Source organism: Orcinus orca, chromosome 7 (genome assembly GCF_937001465.1).
Source record: "Orcinus orca chromosome 7, mOrcOrc1.1, whole genome shotgun sequence".
NCBI lineage: Eukaryota > Metazoa > Chordata > Mammalia > Artiodactyla > Delphinidae > Orcinus > Orcinus orca.
The window spans coordinates 66,163,891-66,183,321 of record NC_064565.1 but is presented as its reverse complement, the minus strand read 5'-3'; the positions used below and the strand labels follow the sequence as shown (position 1 = coordinate 66,183,321).

General features: G+C 36.5%; 1 protein-coding gene across 1 annotated transcript in view; it reads left to right on the top strand.

The window, feature by feature from the left end:
- TTN (titin) overlaps nucleotides 1-19,431 on the top strand; it is a 281,341-nt gene that overhangs the window by 163,994 nt on the left and 97,916 nt on the right. The window contains exons 169-191 of the mRNA XM_049712583.1: nucleotides 350-421; nucleotides 1,049-1,141; nucleotides 1,793-1,855; nucleotides 2,203-2,292; nucleotides 4,099-4,149; nucleotides 4,696-5,097; nucleotides 5,272-5,550; nucleotides 5,801-6,076; nucleotides 6,239-6,378; nucleotides 7,006-7,132; nucleotides 7,225-7,488; nucleotides 7,780-8,046; nucleotides 8,187-8,450; nucleotides 8,539-8,678; nucleotides 8,838-8,964; nucleotides 9,082-9,348; nucleotides 9,472-9,738; nucleotides 10,578-10,844; nucleotides 10,937-11,076; nucleotides 11,501-11,627; nucleotides 12,420-12,562; nucleotides 17,521-17,644; nucleotides 18,173-18,439. Of these exons, the coding sequence (XP_049568540.1) occupies nucleotides 350-421; nucleotides 1,049-1,141; nucleotides 1,793-1,855; nucleotides 2,203-2,292; nucleotides 4,099-4,149; nucleotides 4,696-5,097; nucleotides 5,272-5,550; nucleotides 5,801-6,076; nucleotides 6,239-6,378; nucleotides 7,006-7,132; nucleotides 7,225-7,488; nucleotides 7,780-8,046; nucleotides 8,187-8,450; nucleotides 8,539-8,678; nucleotides 8,838-8,964; nucleotides 9,082-9,348; nucleotides 9,472-9,738; nucleotides 10,578-10,844; nucleotides 10,937-11,076; nucleotides 11,501-11,627; nucleotides 12,420-12,562; nucleotides 17,521-17,644; nucleotides 18,173-18,439 (4,257 nt within the window). The remainder of the gene's footprint in view (nucleotides 1-349; nucleotides 422-1,048; nucleotides 1,142-1,792; nucleotides 1,856-2,202; nucleotides 2,293-4,098; nucleotides 4,150-4,695; nucleotides 5,098-5,271; nucleotides 5,551-5,800; nucleotides 6,077-6,238; nucleotides 6,379-7,005; nucleotides 7,133-7,224; nucleotides 7,489-7,779; nucleotides 8,047-8,186; nucleotides 8,451-8,538; nucleotides 8,679-8,837; nucleotides 8,965-9,081; nucleotides 9,349-9,471; nucleotides 9,739-10,577; nucleotides 10,845-10,936; nucleotides 11,077-11,500; nucleotides 11,628-12,419; nucleotides 12,563-17,520; nucleotides 17,645-18,172; nucleotides 18,440-19,431) is intronic.

Sequence of the window (19,431 nt, the reverse complement as noted above, 5' to 3'; positions counted from 1 at the left end):
TTTATACTTACTTAAATGCTTCTTTTCTCATTAAATTATGGCATTGGATTGTGATTAGAATTTGTTGCTATTCAAATTATTCATTTTGTGTTTGGGTCATTTCTACCAGAGATTTAACTCTGAACAGACTATCTACATAGATATAAAGTGACTCTGAGTGTTGTTTTAATTAACGTAACAACCTTTGATTTTTTTTTAAGCATTTTTAGTGTAAATACCAAGTTCCCCGGTGCACTAGGTTGCATGCTTTTCACTTTCCTTGCTTTGTACATTATTTGCATTTGTCAAATGTATTCAACATCTTCATTTGTTTGTCTTGGTTTACATATAAATATTTTTGTCTTTTAAGTTCTAAGAAAGAGACCTGAAGAAGAACCTAAAGAAGAACGTAAAGAAGTAGAAAAAATTAAAAAACCTGCAGGTAGGAATCTCAGTAACAATTTGTGAAATTATCTTTTAACAAAATGGACATTTAACAAAAAGTTTACCTTGTAAACATAAATGGATTTAAATATAAATGTAGCTTCATATTTCATCTGTCACATAGTCTGTTTTCCATTGTCTGCTTTCTGTTTAAATATTTTTATAGTACTCACATATATTCATGCATTTCCCTGAACTTTATTATTATTATTACTTTGTCACTTAAGTTTTCCGGTAGAAACAGTTGTGAAATAATCAAGTTGGCTGCAAAATGACTTCATGGGAAGGTGTCAGAAATGTTTCATAAAATTTGGGGGCTTTTAAGGGGGCTGATTTTTATCATTCACCTAGTCACAAAGAGTATATATTTGGAAATATTTTGAAGCGATTTAGAAAGGGAGAGATAATGGAGTTGGGAGGCAAGTATAGGTGAAATAAAAGAAAGAAAAATAAATTGAAGCAGAGTCAAGAAGAGAAAATAGAAATTAATTGATAGAATATAAGGGGTTTTTTAAGCCATCAATAGAGCTTTTGCAAAAAGTTTGATCTGATGATTTCAGATCAGTTGATTTCAAAGGATTCAAATCCTAAAATAACGCTAGAAAATCATCTTATTATCTTAAAGTGCCAGAACCACCTCCAAAAGCTGTTGAAGAGGTTGAAGCACCTCCAGCTACTGTTACCAAAAGGGAAAGGAAAGTTCCTGAACCAGCAAAAGGTACAAACTTTCTGGCATTTTCTTAGTTGTCTCTAAAAATACAAATATGCATCAATTAAAATATCATTACACTGGCATTAAGATTTGAACACATGACCTTGATCGCTCATCTCATCCAGCTTAATTTTCTTTACCATTTCACTCTCATGTGCAATTGCCTCATGTCCACCCATTTGTTAAATATTTTTTTTTGCGGTACGCGGGCCTCTCACTGTTGTGGCCTCTTCCGTCGCGGAGCACAGGCTCTGGACGCGCAGGCTCAGCGGCCATGGCTCACGGGCCCAGCCGCTCCGCGGCATGTGGGATCTTCCCGGACCGGAGCACGAACCCATGTCCCCTGCATCGGCAGGCGGACTCTCAACCACTGCGCCACCAGGGAAGCCCAAATTACTAAGTTTTAAAAACTAAAACAATTGTATTTATGGGCAATGAGATGAAAAACAACATTAGAACCAGTAAAACTGCCTTACTATATTTTCTAAGTATTTTGTTTAAAATGCAAAATAAACTTGGAGTATTTGATTTGGTGACTATATGTGTACAAGTTCTAATACCTTCCAAGATATGTTAAACATGCCCAATTTTGGTTTGACTTTGTGAAAAACTTCAAAAATACTGTGATAATCTGCTTATTACTGTGAATTGTTTTAGTGCCTGAAATTAAGCCAGCAATACCTCTCACTGCACCTGAACCAAAACCAAAGCCTGAACCAGGTAAGCAAGCTTATCCTCAATGTCGACAGCATATTCCTTCATGTTTCACACAATTAATGTGTAGCTAATAAGAAAAAGGGAGTAAAGTCCGCATGCATCAAATGATTTCTAATGTCCCAATGTATTATTAGATTATAATGCTATATTTTATTTAATATAATATGTTACATATATTCAAATATATTATTATATTGTATATAGATTTTATTATAGTTAGAATATATTGTTCTCTGAAAAACCAATTATTAGGAGATTTTAAAGTTACATCAGAGAAGGCAAATAGGTCACCAAATGATGTTTTAGGAAGTGACAAAGGATACATTAATGCAATGGACATCTTTCTACAGAAGTGAAAATAATCAAACCACCTCCTTTGGAGCCCACACCAGCCCCTATCGCTGCCCCGGTGACGGTGCCAGTCGCTGGAGAGAAAGCAGGTACTTATTCTGTGGTTTTCTTTTTGCTTGTTTGTTTTGATGGCTTAATAAAAACTTCATTAAAAATCAAGCTCTCTTTTTGTTGAAACATAGGCATCATTTCAATTGTGGGAGCTTATATAAATTCTCAATTAAATTTTCTTCATCTGCTAATCTATAGCAACATAATCTCTCACCCATGGCTGCCAACTGTGTTTCAATTGAAATGTACATTCCTGCAAAACACCATTTCTTTATATGCTTTTGAGATTAAGTAATGAATATGTTCAGTGCTGATGAAAATTAAGATGTACAGATATTCTCTAAGGACATACATATAGGAATCCCATGGAGATTCAAATTTCCCATGTGCCCTGCAGGAATCATTTCTCATTTTTTAAAAAGATTGCATTTTGGGATAATGAAAAAGTTCTGGAAATGGATAGTGTTGATAGTTGCATAATATTGTGAATGTACTTAATGCAACTGAATTAAGTTGCATTAAAAATGGTTAAAATGGTACATTTTATGGTTAAAATGGCAAATTTTATGTTAGGTATATTTTACCACAATGAACAGGAAAAAAAAACAGGACTGCATAGTTCAGCCTTTAAATCTATATAAGAATTTAGATCAATAATAATTTTCTTAAATGTACTAAATCAGTGATATAGCTATCTCAGGTACAAACAAAATACTTATTATTGTACATGAACTATTAGTAGTTCATCACTTAGGTGATAATCTCAAAACCAAAAATGATTTGACATGTATTGATCATTGATAAATACACGTCCTAACTATTTGATATTTGGCTACTTCCTTCATCTCTTTAAATTTTAACTTCCTAGTCTGTAAAATCAGAATAATAACTATAACTACCTACTAGGATTATTGTGAGGATTAAATATATGCAAAACACTTAGCACAGTGCTTGGTACATAGTAAGCCCTATAGAAATATTTGGGGTTTTATTGTGTTTAATAACATGAGGCAATATACTATGTTCTTCTGGCTGTAGTTTAATTTTAATATTTATATTAACATATTTTGTCACTGATATTTGTGGTTTGGGCATTATTCTTTTAAGCTTTTATGATTTCTATGTGATAACTTTAATTAGTTCAGAAAAAGACGATAACTGCCATTGAGATGATTGAGTATGTGTAAAACTACAGCTTTTCTCACATCCCCAGGGCCTGACACTAGGGAATTGATTCTACAGTTTATACTGCCCCTGAGTGAACTGAATTAAACTCTAAGTGTAGGAACTGTCTTGGTTCTGCCTTAGTTCATTGTCTAATTAAGGTAAATCTTCAAAGGAATCCATGCATTTGTAGAACATAGACCCTTTCTTTTTCTTTAGTCTTCTCCGGATTTATCTGCCCAGCTTAATAAAGAAAGCCCTTTAGTAACTTCTGGGTCATTTCCCTTTTGCCTACATTGATTCCTTGTTGACAAAAACGTATTTCCTTGGTTCACACAACCAGCACATACATAAACATATAGAATACTTTACATAGCTAGGCAAGAATAAAACTCTTTTTCACAAGGAAAGAGTAAGCCTTCCAGAAATGGGAGAAGAATTACTTGCTGAAAGTAATCTTTTAATCCTAAAAACATTGGCAATTTAGCTTGGTCACATCATTCTCAGAATATGCCTTCTTGGAAATATCCAAATATTCTCCATGGAAGTCCTATAAATCTAACTTTTTCTTTATGCATTACTATTTATAATAAAGAGCATGACTCATCCCACGTGCTTTACTACTAAGCATGAAATAAGTCTGAAAATTGTTTAAATGCGGAGTTTTGTTTTTATTTCAGAAGCCAAAGCACCGAAAGAGGAGGCTGCCAAGCCAAAAGTTCCCATCACAGGTAAGATTCATTTCCCTGTACCTGAGTTGTAACCTTTCGCTCTGGGAAACTTTACATTCAAGGGAAACTTTCTGTACGAGGGGGAAAAAATTCAAAATTTACATCAATCTTTATGACTTCTAATTGATTCTGCAAAAACTAGTATGTCTTCTGATATTACAACTAAATACCTCTAATAGTATTCAAGTGGGTAATACATATATAAAATATATACTTTAGCATAATAAACCCTATAAGTTCCTAGTTTCATTCTTCATATACATGATATTTATACATGACAGATAAAATACTTAGACGCTAATCTGGACATTATATATTTGGCTTTAAAACTTGAGAAAACGAAGAGCGTTTATTATTCATGGATTCCTTATGCCACCTCATTTTCTTTCTGAAAGAAAGCAGGATAACTTCAATTGACCTTTCAGTTGCCTAGTCTTCTTGTCTTCTGGTCACTCTATCACTGGTTTCATCCAGCAGACAGCCAGATATGCACTTTCTGACCCTTATGGAAATGCCAATTCAACTTTTAATTTTATTTTGAATTAGGTGTAGCCAAAAAGACTCCTTCACCAATAGAAGCTGAAAGGAAAAAGTTAAGACCAGGAAGTGGTGGAGAGAAACCGCCTGCCGAAGCTCCGTTCACCTACCAGCTGAAGGCTGTGCCACTGAAGTTTGTGAAAGAAATCAAAGACATTGTTTTGACTGAAGCAGAGTCAGTTGGCTCTTCTGCAATCTTTGAGTGTTTAGTCTCCCCCTCCACTGCAGTTACAAGCTGGATGAAAGATGGTAGCAATATCCGTGAGAGCCCAAAGCACAGATTCATCGCTGATGGGAAAGACAGAAAGCTGCATATCATTGATGTTCAGCTTTCTGATGCTGGCGAATACACCTGTGTTTTACGTCTGGGAAATAAGGAAAAGACCTCCACTGCGAAACTGATTGTCGAAGGTAATTTCCAGTCTTATGAATATGGTCTGTATTAAACTTTAACACAGTAAACCTCAATAGCAACTTTTACTGTCATTTTAGACAAAACCTCTTTATTTCCAAGTTTTATTTCATTGAAAAGATTGTACGTATTGAAAAGTCTCTGCAGATTCTTAATACCACAATTCTCCACAGAACTTCCTGTGCGTTTTGTAAAAACGCTTGAAGAGGAAGTCACAGTGGTCAAAGGACAGCCATTGTACTTGAGCTGCGAGTTAAATAAAGAACGTGATGTGGTCTGGAGGAAGGATGGCAAGATTGTGGTGGAGAAACCCGGCAAAATTGTGCCCAGCATCATTGGCTTGATGCGGGCCCTGACCATCAATGATGCAGATGACTCCGATGCAGGGACGTACACAGTGACTGTGGAAAACGCCAACAACCTGGAGTGCTCATCCTGCGTGAAAGTAGTAGGTTAGTACTTGGCTGGGACATTGAGTTCTACTTATTATTATATGAAGAAAAGAGAAGAGAGAATTTTATTTCCCAGTATCAGGATATCAGTAGTCTTATACCTTATCTAAGGGGGTATCTAATATCAAATCATAACAGATTAATCATGTCCAGTTTTGAGAATTTTTTCCTATTTCTGAAATTTACTAAGGAAGTTATTTATATTACTTGTTCAGATCATAATTATCTTTCTGACCTCACTGTCATACAGAAGTCATTAGAGACTGGCTGGTGAAACCCATCCGAGATCAGCATGTGAAACCCAAGGGGACAGCTGTTTTCACCTGTGTCATAGCAAAGGATACTCCAAACATTAAGTGGTTCAAAGGATATGATGAAATCCCCTTGGAACCAACTGATAAGACTGAGATAGTAAGAGATGGAAATCATATACACCTCAAAATTAAGAATGCTATGCCAGAAGATATTGATGAATATTCAGTGGAAATTGAAGGGAAAAGATGCTCTGCAAAGCTGACACTTGGAGGTATAAAAATCTTACCTTTTATTCTCAAAGATAAGTTTTGTATATGAGCCTGAGGCAAGACAATGTACATACACACACACACACACACACACACACACACACACACAAAAGCATCTTTAGGTTGTTGAAAGCCTTATGGTATTTCATCGTTTACCAATACAGATCGTGAAGTTGAATTGCTTAAACCAATAGAGGATGTTACCATTTATGAGAAAGAAAGTGCAAGCTTTGAAGCAGAAATCTCAGAGGCAGACATTCCCGGAGAGTGGAAACTGAAGGGAGAACTTCTAAGACCCTCACCTGTGAGTAATTTCTAATTTTAAGTTGTTAGTCATATACACAAATGAACCTATCTACAAAACAGAAACAGACTTGCAGACATAGAGAACAGACTTGCCAAGGGGGAGGCAAGATTGGGGAGGGATGGATTGGGAGTTTGGCGTTAGCAGATACAAACTATTACATATAGAATGGTTAAACAACAAGGTCCTACTGTATAGCACAGGGAACTATATTCAATATCCTGTGATAAACCAGAATGGAAAAGAACATTAAAAAACGTATACATATGTATAACTGAATCACTTTGCTGTACAGCAGAAACTAACACAACATTGTAAATCAACTATACATCAATAAAAATAAAATAAGTTGTTAGTCATATAAAATAACTACATTCTATAATCAGGTTTGACGTTCAGATTTGGTTCAGTAATGATGGAGTTACTTCCAGCTTCTGAAGTGTCAAAGAGGGGAAGAAATTTGATGCATTACTTGTGGACAGCTCAGCAATTTTTTAAAAATTTTATGACAAAACACTTTTCCTTATTTTTATTAGTAGTATTACAGTTATTTTTATGACTCTGTAGAAATCTGTATCTGAAACATTCTATCTCATTCAAATGCTAACTAAAACTGCCATTTTTCAGACGTGTGAAATCAAGGCAGATGGTGGCAAACGCTTCTTGACTCTGCTCAAAGTCAAACTGGACCAGGCCGGTGAAGTTCTTTACCAGGCACTTAATGCAGTCACGACTGCCATTCTGACAGTAAAAGGTATTGGCCTTTAGAACTCGTGGAGTGTGCTCAACTTCATCTTATAGTCCTCTGCATTCTGAAAAACCTCATTCTTAATGTTTGATTTTCAGAAATCGAACTTGACTTTGCCGTGCCCCTGAAGGATGTCACGGTCCCAGAAAAGCGACAGGCTCGATTTGAATGTGTCCTCACTCGAGAGGCAAATGTTATATGGTCTAAAGGACCTGATATAATCAAGTCATCTGACAAGTTTGATATCATTGCTGATGGAAAGAAACACATTCTTGTCATCAATAATTCTCAGTTTGATGATGAAGGGGTCTATACTGCTGAAGTGGAGGGCAAGAAGACCTCAGCAAGATTATTTGTTACAGGTGAGAGCTGGTGAGATCTGCCTCTAACACCCCATAGTTAGGCACATGAGTATCTGACTTTAAAGACAGAACACCAAGTTCTAACAGCTGTAAGTGACCATCGGCCCCATGACTTTATTTTCACATTGCCATCAAAACAGCCCCCTTAATTTTTTTTTTAATGGAGGAGAGCTTCATTTGAAAAGGTGACTCAATAAATGCCATGTGAAAGAGATTCTTTCTACCAGACAGATTAGAGTGGAATATTTCTGAACTAAATTGTATTTCTGAGCCTATTACCTTGCATTGCAGGTATAAGATTGAAATTCATATCACCTCTTGAAGATCAAACAGTGAAAGAAGGTGAAACAGCAACTTTTGTCTGTGAACTTTCTCATGAAAAAATGCACGTCGTCTGGTTCAAAAATGATGTCAAACTCCACACAAGCAGAACTGTACTCATCTCATCAGAGGGCAAGCTTCACAAGCTGGAAATGAGAGAAGTGACAGCGGATGATATATCCCAGATCAAAGCTCAGGTTAAGGACCTGAGCTCCACAGCAAATCTGAAGGTCTTAGGTATATATGACCAACTATAACCAAAGAGCCAGTTTTTGGATGGTGGGAGTGGGTAATAGTTAAACATTTTGCAACCTGTAACTCTTTAATTACCTTTCATTTTCACGTTCTTCTGATCATCTGCTGAATGTCTTTTACAGAGGCCGATCCCTACTTCACTATGAAATTACATGATAAGACTGGAGTCGAGAAGGATGAGATTATTCTGAAGTGTGAAGTGAGCAAAGATGTGCCAGTGAAATGGTTTAAAGACGGGGAAGAGATTGTACCTTCACCCAAATACTCTATCAAGGCAGATGGCCTGCGCCGCATCTTAAAAATCAAACAGGCAAAACTGAAAGACAAAGGCGAATACATGTGTGACTGTGGCACAGACAAGACAAAAGCAAATGTCACTGTTGAGGGTGAGTTGCGTAAAATTTTTAAATGTACCCTATCTGAACCTGCAGTTTATTTGTTCAGTCATTCGAACAAAAGTCTGTATAATTTCAGCCCAACTAATAAAAGTGGAAAAACCTCTGTATGGAGTAGAAGTGTTTGTGGGTGAAACAGCTCGCTTTGAAGTCGAACTTTCTGAACCAGATGTCCATGGCCAGTGGAAATTAAAAGGAGAGCCTTTAACTGCTTCCCCTGTAAGTCACAATGATCTGATCACACAGGTGGGGGGCTTGCTTGGTTGTTGGTGAGAAATGATACATTTCTGGTATGAAAGCTCTTGATTATTTGCAGGGATAACCAGTGATGAAAATGATGTTCTCCTTTCTCTTTCCTCCTAACCTCACTCCAAACAGGACTGTGAAATCATTGAAGACGGGAAGAAGCATATTCTGGTCCTTTATAACTGCCAGCTGGATATGACAGGCGAGGTCTCCTTCCAAGCCGCCAACGCTAAATCTGCAGCCAATCTGAAAGTGAAAGGTACACTCCACCTGCCAGCCACCCTTCTGTATTTTCTTTGCCAGGCTTCCTTATGGGGCCCAGAATTGATGAATGGAATCATATTCTGGCTTCATTCACACCCTCTTCTTTTTTCAGAATTGCCACTTATCTTCATCACGCCTCTCAGTGATGTTAAAGTCTTTGAGAAAGATGAGGCTAAGTTTGAGTGTGAAGTATCCAGGGAGCCCAAAACATACCGTTGGCTGAAAGGAACCCAGGAAATCACAGGTGATGACAAAACTGAGCTTATTAAGGATGGCACTAGGCATTCGCTGGTGATCAAATCTGCTGCTTTTGAAGATGAAGCAAAATACATATTTGAAGCTGAAGATAAGCACACAAGTGGCAAACTGATCATTGAAGGTAAACAGTTTTATCAGATAGGCCAACTTTAATTGCTTTTTTTTTTTTTTTTTTTTTTGCTTTTATATATCCTCCTTTAAGGACTGGAATTAATAAGGGTTTTTTTTTTTTTTTTCTTGATAGGAATCCGACTCAAATTCCTCACCCCACTCAAGGATGTAACAGCCAAAGAGAGGGAAAGTGCTGTGTTTACTGTGGAGCTGTCCCATGATAACATTCGTGTTCGCTGGTTCAAGAACGACCAGCGCCTGCATACCACCAAGTTGGTCTCAATGCATGATGAGGGGAAAACCCATTCCATCACATTCAGAGACCTCTCTATTGATGACACCTCTCAAATTAAAGTAGAAGCTATGGGTTTAAGTTCAGAAGCCAAACTCACTGTGCTAGGTAGGTGCTTTTTTTTTCAATTTAATTTTATTGCATTCAATTCATCAGAACTTTGTGGAGTATCTACTATATAAAATTCTTTCAAGGGTTATATTGCATGAAAGCAACACCTATCCTTAAGAACACCTATCACATATATTACTAGGCTTGTTTCTCAAATGTTTTTACCTAAAAATATGAGGATTTTAAAGGGATAGGCTCTGGCTCTCAAAATAGCCATCTCAAATCAGAATTAAAACTCAGTTAATTATTGAGCCCTGTCATGTTTAAAATAGGAATATAAACACTTCTTCTCCCCTCACTTTATCAAAATTATTTCAGAAAAATGTTTTTCAAGTCCCTAGGAATCACAGAACTTACATTAATAAAGCTCATTGTTTTTCCTGGGCCCTTAATATTAGGCAGATTATATATAAAGTCTAACATATATAGAAACTATCAAAGGCAAACAATTGATATAAGAAAGACTAATAATGTGAATCTGAAAGCTTACAGGTAAACGAGGCCTAAGAGATTTGCTAAGAAATTAAAAATTCATCTGAATAATGAAGGAACACATAATTAGGTTTGAAGCTAAATTTCATTGTATCTTTCAAACTACTGTTAATAAAATACTTCAAAATATAATATAGATGGATTAGATTTTGATAAATCCCAGGCACTGATTCTGTTTCTAACTTTTAGAGAACTTTTGAACATAAACATGTTAAATGTTTGTGGAAGCATGGTGCAATTTCTAAACATACCCAGACCTCTGTGAGCTGCCCCTTAAACTTTCCAAGAGACTGTCATCTCCTTAAGTGGTTAATAAAATTTTTTCACTTATACTTTACTTGCAGAGGGAGATCCATACTTTACAGGAAAGCTTCAAGATTACACTGGCACAGAGAAAAGTGAAGTGATTCTGCAGTGTGAAATTAGCAAAGCAGATGCACCGGTGAAATGGTTTAAAGATGGACAGGAGATAAAGCCATCTAAAAATGCTGTTATTAAGGCAGATGGCAAGAAGCGCATGCTAATCCTAAAGAAAGCCTTGAAATCAGATATTGGACAGTACACCTGTGACTGTGGGACAGATAAGACCTCAGGAAAGCTTGAGATTGAGGGTAAGGAAATTTCGACGAGTTTCACTCTTGAAGCTGTTGGAGTTATTTCTGCCAGAGGCCAATGACACATGCTGACCCTGCACTTTTTCTAGATCGGGAAATTAAACTGGTGCGACCCCTGTACAGCGTGGAGGTGATGGAGACTGAGACGGCCCGCTTTGAAACCGAAATCTCGGAAGATGATATCCACGCCAACTGGAAACTCAAGGGAGAGGCACTACTCCAAACACCTGTAAGGCTATTTCTGAACTTGTCAACACCTAGAGGAGCTGTATGAAATAGAAAAGGACAGGAGAAAAGTCAGACTGCATGCAAGGCATTTAAAACATATCAGGTTCTTTACCAGACCTCAAACCAAAGAGAGCTATTAGGGTCTATGAATGGGCTTGGACAGGTACACTTGCAGTATTTTTGATCCAGCATAGTGGTATGAGGCTGTAGATATTCTGTGATGCTGCTAGTTGGTTCAAAATGATGTGGCTAAAATAAACACTGCCTTCATGAATAATATTTGTTAGCTTTCTTTCACAAAACTCAAAATTATATAGTCGCCTCACCAGTTATTTGTAAATTCCTTTAATTAAGATATTATATCCTCAGAAAAAAATACCAAAGAAGATGACTTCCTACGAAAACTTTTCTTTCTTTGGGTACAGGAGTGTGAGATCAAGGAAGAAGGCAAAATGCACTTCCTTATTTTGCACAACTGCCGACTGGACCAGACCGGTGGGGTAGATTTCCAAGCTGCCAATGTTAAATCTAGTGCCCACCTCCGAGTAAAACGTAAGTGTTATGTGTTTCTGCTGAAAACAAATTGTATAGTTCTGCAGCAAATGGATGTGAGTGAAATTAATTGGATTTATTCAATTAATTAGAAAACATTATTAAAGTATAGAAACTGGCTTTCTTGTACTTACTTTTTGTCATCCTCATACAACTGTGGTTCAGATTCTAAAGTTTTGGAAATTTCACTGACCTTGCCATTTGAACAAAAGAAAATTAAGTCAGAATCTCCCACTTCGTAATTCTTTCACTCAAAGTAGATATTCATAGAAAAAGAATCTAACTCAGAACACTTAAAGACCCTTAAAGAAATCCTTCAAGTGGCTGTACAAGTATAGCACCATAAAGAAAAACTTTGCTGTGTGGGCATTTCAGACTCATTTCAGGCTAACATTTTTGGAAGGTGCAAAAGTGTTTATGGGTTGGGCAGGCTATGACATTGAGCGGCCCTTGTCCTCTCCCAATCAGAGGCTTGGTTATTTTGGAAGTCGCATACCTTCCGTAGCAAGAGGAACTTGACGCCCGGCACAGAGACAGATGCAGCACTAATTTCCTGCTGACCTTGTATATATCAGAACGAAAGGGCCCCTACAGATACCCACTCTCAGGCCACTAGCTCTCCCCTTCTGGGCACCAAGGGGCCACGTTCACATGGGAGTGAGAACAGTGGGCAGTCCTGTGGCTCTTTCCTTCTTGAAGAAAGCAACCAGGGAGATTAATAACTAAATCTGTATTTATCCTTTTGGAATTACAAAATGAGTCACCCAAAGCTTTTTCCTTCCTCTCGCAAAGCACGAGTCATTGGTCTTCTGAGGCCTCTGAAGGATGTCACAGTGACTGCAGGAGAAACAGCCACCTTCCACTGCGAGCTGTCTTATGAGGATATCCCCGTGGAATGGTACCTCAGAGGGAAGAAACTAGAGCCCAGCGATAAGGTAAGAAGCAGGAGTGCGGTTGCCTTGCCTTGCTCTTCCTTTTCCCTCAGTTCTTTCATCCTCACGTGTGTGTTCCTTGTTCTTTGCTTCCCTACATCCGTCTCCCTTTCCCTTTCTTTTCCCTACTCAAGCCTGATTTCTGCTGAAATTGTAAAGCAGATTCTTCTCATTTTTGTTGGGTTTAACCTGATGATATTTTTACTGAAATGGAAATTAACATTTTACGTACGATCAAGTTTTAGGTTTTTGAAGAAAAGGCAAACGCTCATTAGCTATCAGTGATAGTTTAATTCATCGAAAGACAGGAAGGATCAAAAAGGCTTTCTGATTCGATGCGTGCTAACGAGGGTACAGATTTAAGTTTTATGGCTAATTCTCTCCATGCTATCTAGTGTTCTGCATATTAGAAGATTAAGAGGAGAGGATGGAAATTCCATTTCAGGCAGTGGATCAAGTAGTTGAGATAACTTCTGGGCAGATATCTGCTCTTCAAGCATTTCTCCAAAGCTATTTTTAACCCTCAAGTGCTTTGAGCTGTGCCAATTCTGGAATGCAAGTGGACTATTTAAAGTGCAACGGATGGTGCTGGCAAGAAAGAAGGGCTCTGTGATTACCCACATGTATGAGCAAATATACTTTAAGAAGTTTTAGGGAATAACTAGCTTCCGGTGTTACCCCAAATTTCACCCGTAAGTAAAAACCAGAGTGATTATTCTGATAGGCCCAAAATACAGTTTACCCAAATTGAGCTCTGTATTTTGCCCCCTAAGACAATGTGTGTGTCTAAATTATCTTTATAATTCACCATTAATTTTGAATTCTTGAAATAAAATTATAGAAAATGCCCAACGTGGGTTGGAAAGAAAGGACAGGGCATTTCATTGTTCTCTGTCAGTTTTTTTTCAATATTTTTAGAAAGAGTATCAAATGTGGCATCAAGCTCTCAGTTTAAATCAAGCTGTTAAGAATTATAGGAACGTAATTTAAAAGGGATTCAGTTTAACAAAGAGCCACAACTTTGATTAAAGTATTAGAAGGAAAATGCCTTTGAACAACTGCTCTCAAACAAACAAACAAAAAACTAGTATTCTGCCAAAGTGATTGAAGGGTGATTCAGTTAACAGTCATCTGAGAGATAAAATCTGCCTGCTATACTGACAATAATGACCAGTTGATCTCCTTTGTTATCAAGAATAGAAAAAGCAGCCATATGTTCAAATTGCAGCAAGAGAATTAAGTTTGATATGAGGAAACTGTCCTCACCGTGAGGTCTTCTAAATACTGACCTGGGTGATGGAGGCATCTCCACCTTCAAGTTTGCTTTTGAAAAATATACATTTGTCCAATTAAGTGTGGTTTAACTGCTTTCATGTCTAAAGGCAGAGACTTGGTTGACTTCAAAATCCTTTCTAGATCTATAAAGACATGATTTGAATAAAGGAACACTGCTTAAGGACAAATGATATTATTCTTCTGCTACTAAATATTTTTTGCTCAAATTAAGAGCTTTTATTAAAGATCAGTCATTATTTCTAATGTAAAAACTGTACTATTTTATTTTATTTTTTACTTTTTTTAATTTTTATTGAAGTATAGTTGATTTAGCATGTTGTGTTAGTTTCAGGTGTACAGCAAAGTGAATCTGTTATACACATACATATATCCACTCTTTTTTAGATTCCTTTTCCATATAGGCCATTACGGAGTATTGAGTAGAGTTCCCTGTGCTATACAGGTCATTATTAGTTATCTATTTTATTTATAGTAGTGTATATAAAAACTATGCTATTTTAAATTAAAATGTAGACTCCTAAAAATCTGAGTTACATTTCTTTTACTAAAATACACACACACACACACACACACACACACACACACACACACACACACGCATTTATCTTATTGTCACGGAACTTTTTTCTCAGGTTAGAAAGGATCACCTTACTATAATTCTGTTGGGCCTTTTTGTGTCTCTCTTGGCATAGGAATTTTAATCTTTTACTTTAGCCACCTAAAATACTTCAGCCTTTTGTGAACTTGCTCGTATATTATTGAAAGTCTCTTTTTATAAAGAACTGAAATATAAACTGTGAAATAAAGTCATTTTACTACATTTTGCAGGTTTTGTTTAAATTAAGTCTATCAGAACAAACTAGCTATTATCAATTTAATTCAGGCCTTTCATCTTCACTTTGGTATAGTTTTTGGAGGCTAAACATTCTGTAACCAAACAAAAACACATTATTAGAATAGAAGATCAAAAGAGAAAATTTCAGAAATGAGTTGTGGTTTTTCTACCCCCTTTGGCCATCAGTCCAGGAAAAGACTGCTAAGTCCTAAATGGCCATTGAGAATTTTGTATTTAAACTTTAATAGCTTGGTCACAGTCATAATGCCTATTGTATTATAGTAATATGCTTCCATTATAAGTTAACAGTATTTTAAAGGAATAATCTCTAACATTATCTTTACATAATCTACCACAAAATCTTCAGCATTCATATTATTGTTTTATTTTTATTTATAAGGTAGCTGTTAGTTTTTTGCCCCTTAACATAATCAGTGTATACTGTATATGAGCTATTTCCTAAGAACCACTGTGTTCTGAGTAACAGAATATTCTAGAGTAGCCTCAGAGGAATTTCAATGATAAAACAACATGTTAGCAGATAAGACATATCTGTTGGTGGATTAGAACCTGATATACGTTTTAAAATAGCCCTAAATTACAGTCCAAATTTTAAATTCAAAATTTATATTGAAACGTCATCACAGAAACAATTTTTCTCCCATTCAAGCACCATGTCCTTGAATAAGTAGCTGTGTTCCTATGACATATCTTAATTACCTTCTCCTACTTATTTTCCCTTATTATGTTTTTGGCTTTCTCAATTATTAAGGTAGTTATATTAATAACCATGCCCAGCTCTTCACTAAGGAAAAACCTTTATATGAAATTTTATTCCCGACTCTTTTTTTTACACTAGCATAATAAACAGTTCCACTGCTGAAAAATTTTGACATTATTCTTAACTGTAAGTGAACTCTGAAGCAAAGTCGATCTGTATGACAGGGCACAGTGTCTTATGGAATTTGGGATGGTAGAACTAGAAGAACCTCCAATTGTCTTATAATTTACTGTCAGGATGGCCCTGTCTGTAGCCTGATTTTCAGTTGCACATGCCACAGTTATGGGACCTAAAGGCAGCCCATATCAAGGCAGTGTATTCTTTTTTTGTTCTTTAATTAATTTATTTATTTATTATTTATTTTTGGCTGCATTGGGTCTTCGTTGCTGCGTGTGGCCTTCTCTAGTTGCAGCGAGCGGGGGCTACACCCTGTTGAGGTGTGCGGGCTTCTCATTGCAGTGGCTTCTCTTGTTGCGGAGCTTGGGCTCTAGGCGCGCGGGCTTCAGTAGTTGCAGCTTGTGGGCTCTAGAGTGCAGGCTCAGTAGTTGTGACACACGGTCCTAGTTGCTCCGCGGCATGTGGGATCTTCCCGAACCAGGGCACGAACCTGTGTCCCCTGCATTGGCAGGTGGATTCTTAACCACTGCACCACCAGGGAAGCCCAAGGCAGTGTATTCTTTTTGACAATTCATTTTCCTACAGTCTATACCCCTTCAAACCACCTAAGGTTGCATTTACAACAAGAATTTATCATCCAAATATTAACGGTAATGGCAGCATTTGTCTTGATATTCTAAGATCACAGTGGTCTCCTGTTTTAACTAGTTCTGAAGTTCCTTTATCCATATGTTCACTGCTATGTGAACAATTGTAGCCTTGCCTGATACCTGATTTTACCAGTCATGAGGTACAAATACATGAAAGGGAAGAAGAGGCAACATCTTCATTTGTGTTTTTGAACAAAATTAAGAAATTGTACAAATTATTTTAATCACAGTTTAATTGGCTTGCGAAATAATTTTAATTGCTAAAATAAATGGGAAGAATTCCAGCTCATTGCAAGGCAAACACCTTGCATTTAGAACATAAGTTTACTTTCAACTTACTATATGCAATCATTTTTTCCCCCTTCCTTTCATGATTTAGCTATTCTAAGTTCTTCCTTTATATATATAAACCCAGCAGCACAATGGAGGCAAATATATATGTATACATATAAATACACACATATAAACTTGCCTAGGCATTTCAACATAAAAGTCCTCCTAGTAACTATGTAAAGGTAACTGAGAAACTATAAAAGCCTAAAATTTCCTTAAAAGATTCCAAACTATTGGTTAGAATTATTTTCAAATACACATATGCTATACAAATGATTATAAAACAACTTGCAGAGCACTATTTCAAACTGTTTACCTGAATGAACTAAATGCACCAAAATATATATATATATATACACACACACACACATACCTATATATATAGTAATGCCATTTCATATATTTTTTTCTTCCAGTTTTATTGATATATAATTGACGTACAGCACTGTATAAGTTTAAGGTGTACAGCACAATGATGTGACTTACGTATATCATGAAATAATTACCATAATGTTTCGTGAACATCCATTATCTCATATAGATTATTAAAGATATAGAAAAAAAATTTTTTCCTATGATGAGAACTCTTAGGATTTACCCTCTTAACAACTTTCATATGTAACATAGAGCAGTGTTAATTATATCTATCATGTTGTACATTACATCACTAGTACTTATTTATCTTATAAATAGAAGTTTCTACCTTTTGACTGCCTTCATCCAATGAACCCCCATCCTTACCCCCCACCCCCAGAAAACACAGATCTGATCTCTTCTTCTGTGAGTTTGTTTGTTTTTGAAGTATAATTGACCTATAACACTATATTAGTTCCTGGTACATAACATAGTGATTCTATATTTCTGTAGATTTCAAAATGATCACCATGATAAATTTAATTACCATGCATATATTCTTAAACTGCACCTTTTTTTTTTTTTTCAAAAAAAGGTGGTCACACGTTCAGAAGGAAGAGTTCATACACTTACTCTGCGGGATGTAAAGTTAGAAGATGCTGGAGAAGTCCAACTAGTAGCAAAAGATTTCAAAACGCAAGCCAACCTCTTCGTGAAAGGTAATCACATGGCTTATTTTTTAAAACATGTATAATGCAGAGGTTCATAAATAATGCCAACTCTCAACTATCTGTATGTGGTAAATACCACAGATCATTAAAATTCACCAAATATCAGAAAGTCTAATTTTACTTTTTGCTTAACAAAATAGTTCACAGACTACTAAAAAAAAAGAGCCAAAATTGGCTAGAATAGGTTTTACTTCCTTTTTCCATCCCCACTGTTTTTACTGCATTTAAAAAACTGCTGGAGGAAGAATTATTATCAATAGGTATCTATCACTCTCTTAACCAAGAGATGGCTATTATTTCCTTGATGTTTCATATTCTCAAAATGCTTTTCCTCTGTATATAAAAATAATGATGAAACATCATTATTAGACGAAAACATCTGAGTGGAATCAAAACTTACAAATGAAACTTAAAAACAGAAAAGCCCTCAAGATACAAGAGGAAAATTGAGGAGGTGCTGAAACTCTTGGAGAAGGAAAGGAGAAATGCCTTGGCTAATTAGTATGATTCTTTCAGAACCCCCAGTTGAATTTACTAAACCTCTTGAGGACCAGACGGTCGAAGAGGAAGCCACTGCAGTATTGGAGTGTGAAGTATCCCGAGAAAATGCTAAGGTGAAATGGTTCAAAAATGGGACAGAAATTCTCAAAAGCAAGAAGTATGAAATTGTTGCTGATGGCAGGGTCAGGAAACTTATTATACACGGCTGCACCCCAGAGGATATTAAAACATACACTTGTGATGCTAAGGATTTTAAGACTTCCTGTAACCTGAATGTCGTGCGTAAGTATTCTTCTTACACAGCACTTTTCACTTGCAACTCTTTGATGACAACAACAAAAAAAAAACCCACTTTTTTGCATGCCCTTCTTGGCCTAACCACATTTCTTGGCAACTTACAGTATCGATACTGACGTAACATGATATTTTATGTGTTTAAAAAAAAGAGAGGTCCTTCCACTACATCTGGTCTGAGAAGGGCAGAGTGATCACTTTTTGCTATGCTTGTCACTGAGTAGTGAGAGATGTGCTCTTTGTCTACATGGGGTAAGCCTACTGCAGGAATATCTCAATACAGATGAGGACAAATTGAATTTAAAAAGACAAGAAGGGTGTCATAAAAAAAGAAAAAGGAAAGGAAAGCCATTGCCACTTGGAAAAAAAATGAATTTTCAGATATGAGGAACCACTAGAAAATGATCATGAAATTTCAGTCTGAATAGGAGCACACTAGAGGTCTGCTGTAATATGATAAAGCCCATTCACATAATGCTGTCTCTGAGAATAAGAATGGAAAAGAAGATGGAGAGAAGCCTGTATCCCTTGAGTCCTATAAATGAAGAGAGCACTAATGGTTTTTAGCACTACTTCTTCCTCTGGTGGAAAATAAAACGTCTTTTTTCAGAATGCCACATGCTAGCTCATTTTTTTTCATTCATTCATTTGTCCAGCAATAATATTTTAGTGTCTTTATTTTTGTGCAGTATTTGCTATTGGTTTAGTTGCGTCCCATCTGTCAACAGCTCATAGTGGCTTTGACTGTGCTTCCATGCATCTTGGTCTGTTTTATTCTTTCCACTTTGTGGCTGTTCTGCTTTCGCTTATGACAGAATAGCTTCTTGGGTCTCCTTCTTCCTTTTGTTACCTACTTTATCTCTATTCTAAGAAGGCTCAGCAACAATGAGCATATCTTCAAGCCTATTAGCCAGCACTTGTGTCCCAGAATTTCATTGATCAAGAAAGGGCATCTTGGGAAGGACTCACAAGGAACCCTG